The sequence below is a fragment of the Mus pahari genome, chromosome X (genome assembly GCF_900095145.1).
Source record: "Mus pahari chromosome X, PAHARI_EIJ_v1.1, whole genome shotgun sequence".
Taxonomy (NCBI): Eukaryota; Metazoa; Chordata; class Mammalia; order Rodentia; family Muridae; genus Mus; species Mus pahari.
In genome coordinates, this window is record NC_034613.1 from 13,417,726 (window position 1) to 13,424,106 (window position 6,381).

General features: G+C 40.4%; 1 protein-coding gene across 1 annotated transcript in view; it reads left to right on the forward strand.

The window, feature by feature from the left end:
• Positions 1-558, forward strand: part of LOC110314185 (protein SSXA1) — a 3,507-nt gene extending 2,949 nt beyond the window's left edge. Inside the window, exon 4 of the mRNA XM_021188644.1 lies at positions 533-558. Coding sequence (XP_021044303.1) covers positions 533-558 — 26 coding nt within the window. The remainder of the gene's footprint in view (positions 1-532) is intronic.
• Positions 559-6,381: the final 5,823 nt, after the last annotated feature.

The window sequence follows — 6,381 nt, forward strand, 5'->3', positions numbered from 1 at the left end:
AAGGAGAAGGAGAAGGAGAAGGAGAAGGAGAAGGAGAAGGAGAAGGAGAAGGAGAAGGAGAAGGAGAAGGAGAAGGAGAAGGAGAAGGAGAAGGATAAAAGATTGGAACTGTAAGTGACCCTGTGTCACATTTTGTATACCCTGGGTTATACACATTTCTCCTACAATATGGGATCCCACATGGTCATGAGGACCTGATAATCATCCACTTGTAGTCCTCTGCTCTGCAATATAATGGCTGAATGCAATATCCCATGCTCCCTCAACTCGCTGTTAATTATGTTAGGAACCTCTTCCACCCAGGATGCTGCAGGCTTCTAAATCCCAGGTCAGCTCTTAATGTGCAGGCTATACCTTCTGCTAACCAAGGAACTCAGAGACCATTGAGACAGTCACTGAATTCTTAGCAGAGGTTTTGTTTGGGGAACATGGACTCCAAGTTCTTGCAGAACAGGAACAGGCATGCTTTGCTGTGACAGAGGGGGAGTTGAAGGTTCTCCCTGATACTTCTTTCCCTACCTCTCTGTCTCAGATAGGAGGAAGAACCCTGTGGTGTGAAGAAGACCATCATAGGTCTCAAGATTATGAACACAACTCTAAAATCCTAAGCATCAGAAAGAAAAACTCTCAGCACAGAAAGTTAAGCATCATTGTACCTTCTAAGTGCTAAGGACTGTCTTGAACATTGGTCCTACTGTGTGTCAAATTAGCATTGTTCCCTTTTTTGTACTCTTCTCTTATCATTGATTGTACTGAGTTTTTACTCTATATGCCCTATTCTTGGTGTGTCCATGTACTTCTCTTAACATTGCTCTTATTGTTTCAAGCACTGTGTTACCATGTCTCTTGCTTTTCACCAGTTCATTAGCATTCTTCTTCACAATAATTCTATAAGCATCTTACTCCATACCTTCTACAAGCATTATCTTTATGAATTGTGAACCACAAGTAGTGATCCTACTTTGCCTGAACCACTCTCATAGCACTACTCTTACAATACACCCTGAATTACTTTAGCATTATTTTTATTGTGATAAGCACCCTGAATGATGTTACCATCCTATTGAGAAAGAAAAATTAGCAATGCATACTTCTGTATGTCCAACACACAGTTTATGAAACAAACAATGGCAGTCCACTGCACAGAACATCACTACTCTTGTCTCACATATGATGGGACTATTAATGGAAGTCAGATATGCTTAAGCCTCGTCTTTATTTCTCTACATTTGCATCCATAGAGGTTATCACTGTGAGCATCTATAACCAGCTTTGCCTTACCACAAAGGAATCTGGGAAAAATTCTTTTTAAGTTTCCTGTCTGGTGCAATCCTCATACTTCAAAAGCCCATATTTATGTACCCAAGCTCAGTCACTACCAGGAGATATTGGCACTATTGCCTCTTATTTCTCTTGTGTGCACATAGTAGAGATGTTAAGGACAAACTTTAGAGACAGGTTTGCCGTACTAAACTTCTCATTTTTTCAAAAACCACCTGATGTGTAGTGCGATGGCTTAGAGCTGGAAGAGACATGGGGATGTGATGTGACAGACAAATGCAAGTGCCCAAGTGGATGTGTTACCTAGAACATCTTTCATCCCGCCCTAAATGAGGGCTGGCTACACAGACAGATTTGAGTCATCTTGCTACAGCTCCTGGACACATCCATTATCAGCAGGATAGGAGGTGATGCTGACTTTGGCTCTCACTTGGTTGATAGGGGAGGGAGAATTGAATGTGTCTAGGTTATGGTCCTAATACCCAGTTTGGGGATCATTTTCCAAGATAAGGAGTCCTCAGTGAGAGGGAATACATCAAAGGAAGGTCAAGAGTGTTTTGGGGAATTGGGCAGTGGTGAGAGAGAGAGATAGGTAAGGTGTACAGAAGAGGGTCGTCAGAGAAGCAAGCAAGAACCATAGCAGTCAAGTGCTGTCATTTTATTCTCCAGGAGAATAGAAACAGACCATATAGAAAATATACAATCATCCACTTGTATGATGATTTGCTTTTGCTTTTCTTTGAGAAGAAGGAATTCAGAGATTCTCTGACACATGAGACATCCATAGAAATGGTGCCTCCATGTTACTGATTCAGGACAGAAAACTTATTTTAAAATAATTTTGGGGCATATATATGGGGGTGAGAATACGTCTCTGTGGAATCAGTTCATATCTCACACCATGTGGCTTCCAAAGATTTACTCAGGTAGTTTGTCTTAGTAGAGAGTTCCTTTACCCACCGGTAACCCTAGGATATGTTTTTATAATGTTCTTTCTCTAGGTGTTGAAGAACCCTACCCCATTCTCTTTCCCTTCTCACTCCTTTACTGCCTCTTCCCAGGTGACAGATGCAAATTCTGTGAGCTGGGAATGCTGGCATCACATGTCCCAACACCCAGACCTCCTTCCAACTGTGGGCAGAAAGTAGGTAATGGGAGGAAACTGACAATACTTTACCTTCCAGGCTTAGTTTATGTCTTAGTCAGGGTTTCTATTCCTGCACAAACATCATGACCAAGAGGTAGTTGGGGAGCAAAGGGTTTATTTGACTTACACTTTCCTAGAACTCAAGCAGGTCAGGAAGCAGGAACTGATGCAGAGGCNATGGNGGGATGTTACTTACTGGCTTGCTTTCCCTGACTTGTTCAGCCTGCTCTCTTATAGAACCAAAGACTACCAGCCCAGGAATGGCACCACCCACAAGGGTCCCTTCACCCTTGATCACTAATTGAGAAAATGCCCCACAGCTGGATCTCATGCAGGCATTTCCCCCACTGAAGCTTCTTTCTCTTTGATAACTCCAGCCTGTGTCAAGTTGACACAAAACTAGCCAGTACAGTTTATTTGGCAATGATTCTTGTGTGTGTGTGTGTGTGTGTGTGTGTGTGTGTGTGTGTATGTGTGTGTGTGTATGTATGTGTGTGTGTGTGTTAGTTCACACACACATGAGCATGCATTCCAGATGTATTTCATGATGGTATTCTTTATGCCACACTGTGTTCTACTATTGAGCTCAACAATATCAGATAGTAACCTCATCACTCAGAAAAAGTGCATGAGAAAATAATTTTGAGGGAAAATCCTTGTTTGGTGGGCTCACAGTTTAAGACAGCTCAGTTCAAACTTGCACTTCCCATGAACTTGTGCTAACCAAATGTGACAGGAGGACATTCCAGAGAGTTTTCTTCCATTTTTCATGGATGGTAAGGAGAAAAAAAGGAGAGGACATGAAAGGGTCAGGGAAAGATATAGTCCCAAGTAAATCCTATGGTGACTGTTTCTTTCAAAGGCCCCATCACTCTCTTTTTACCACGTATAAAATACGACTTCATTTTATGAACCAATAAAAATATTCAAGCATGTATTCGGGCCAAGTTCTCAAAATCTCATTATCTCTGGGATAATATATATATATATATATATATATATATATATATATATACACACACATATACTTATATATATACATACATACATATATGTATATATATGTATATATACACATATATGTATATGTATATATGTGTATATGTATAACACATACATATCTATAAAGTCTATATCTATAAAATATATATGTATATATTTATGTATATTCATGGACACACACACATATACACACAGAAATACAGAGACTGTAATGCCTGTGTGTTTTGTGAATTTAATAAAATTTACAGTTAAGATAAACCATCATATATACATATTTGAATATCCATAGCCATTTTAATTTCTGAGCCTGGTTTCGTTGCATGGCTCAGACGACATCAGAATTCCCATCTGCTTCCAACAGTCTTTTCCTTAATATGCCTTATTCAGTCATCATCAGAGAGTTTTTGTATGGCAGTAGATGGGAAGAGATGCAGAAACCCACAGTTCTAATGTAGTGACCAGCTTGATATCTCCATGTTCAGTGAGTTGTATACGTGTTGTCTTCAGATCAGAGCCTTGCTGTCAGTTTGTAGAGGACAAGCTATAGTCTTAGAAACAGCCTGGGTCATTTGGAGATCCCTTGAAGCCCCTTTGACCTCAATGATATGTAACTCAAACCCACTCTTTAGAGATTTCATTTAGATTGTCTTCACATCTAGGTCTATGTATATATTAGGAGGTTTCTACTGTGTTAAGTTAACATTCTACCCCTCAAGTGTCCCTTAATTTTAACTGCCTCTTATTTCCCCCCACTACTACTTCTCACCTACCAATCCCCACGTAATCCTCCTATTCTAGATCGCCACCATCTATCCCTAAACATGTAAAGGATAACATAAGGACAGTGGGGGCTGTGGGGTAAAGTAGACTCACTGATAAGAGGAGAAATGGGCATCAAAGAATAGGCAATGGTAGTGAGACAGTAGCAACATAAAACATCAATATGTATGAATATTACCAAATGAATCCCATGAATTTATGTGTATATTAACAAGAGGTTAAAAAGAAACGTTAAACTCTGAAGCCATCCCCACAACACCCAGAGGCAGCTCCACTCTCAGGTGCTCTAACAAGCCCAGGATCATAGGATCAGAGGTGAGGAGGGCACAACATCTGTTCCAACACCGGGATAACTGGGACCAGCGTGACCCAGGAATGCAGGAACTTCGACACACCAGTGGCTTGTGTTCCTTCCCCTCTGTCTGGGCAGGTGCCCTGAGCAGAACTTGGGCTCAAACTCTGCAGCCAGCCCCATAATACCCAGAGGCAGCTCCACTCCCAGGCTGTCTAACACACCCACGATCATAGGATCCCAGGACCTTGGTCACACCAGGATCTCAGGGTCCAGGAGGCAGCTTGACTCTCAGGAACTTGGATATACCCAAGGATCTCAGGATCTCAGGATCACAGAATCACAGGATCATAGAGACAGCTTGACTCTGAGAAGTTCTGACACAACCATGATCACAGGAAGGACAGGCTCTAGTCAGACAGCCAGGGCAGGTAGCACTAGAGATAAACAGATGGTGAGAGGCAAGTGTAAGAACAGAAGCAACAGAAACCAAGGTTACTTGGCATGATCAGAACCCAATTCACCCACCAGAGCAAGACCTGGATACCCCAACTCATTGGAAAAGCAAGATTCACATCTAAAAATCACTTCTCATTATGACGATAGAGGACTTTAAGAAGGACATAAATAACTCCCTTAAAGAAATACTGGAGAACAGAGGTAAACAGCTAGAAGCCCTTAAAGAGAAAACACAAAAATCCCTTAAAGAATTACAGGAAAACATAAGCAAATAGGTGAAGAAAAGGAACAAAACCATCCAAGATCTAAAAATGGAACTAGAAACAATAAAGAAATCACAAAGGGAGACAACCTTGTAGTTAGAAAATCTAGGAAAGAGATCAGGAGACATAGAATCAAGCATCACCAACAGAATGCAAGAGATAGAAGAAAGAATCTCAGGGTCAGAAGATACCATAGAAAACACTGATACAACAGTGAAAGAAAATGCATAAAGCAAAAAGCTCCTGACCCAAATATCCAGGAAATCCAGGACACAGTGAGAAGACCAAACCTAAGGATAATAGGTACAGATGAGAATGAAGATTTTCAAATTAAGGGGCCAGTAAGTATCTTCAACAAAATTATAGAAGAAAACTTCCCTAACGTAAAGAAAGAGATACCCATGAACATACAATAAGCCTACAGAATGCCAAATAGACTGGACCAGAAAAGAAATTCCTCCCATCACATAATAATCAGAACACCAAATGCACTGAACAAAGAAAGAATTTTAAAAGCTGTAAGGGAATAAGGTCAAGTAACATATAAAGGCAGACCTATCAGAATTACACCAGACTTCTCACAAGAGATTATGGAAGCTAGAGGATCCTAGGCAGATGTCATACAGACCCTAGGAGAACACAAATGCCAGCCCAGGCTACTATACCCAGCAAAACTCTCAATCACCATAGACGGAAAGAACAAGATATTCCATGACAAAACCAATTTTACATAATATCTTTCCACAAAACCATCCCTAAAAAGGATAATAGGTGGAAAACACCAACACAAGGAGTAAATTTAAACCCTAGAAGAATTATGAAAGTAATCTTTCAAAAAACCTGCATAAACATAATTCCACCTCTAACAACAAAAATAATAGGAAGTAACAATCGCTTTTCCTTAATATCTCTTAATATGAAAATTAATATTACGAACACATTTTTTTAATTTTTTTATTATTTTCTTTATTTACATTTCAAATGCTATCCCAAAAGTTCCCTATACACCCCCACCCCTGCTCCCCTACCCACTCACTCCCACTACTTGGCCCTGGCCTTCCCCTGTACTGGGTCATATAAAGTTTACAAGACCAAGGGGTCTCTTTTCCCAATGATGGATGAATACACTATCTTCTGCTACATATGCAGCTAGAGAC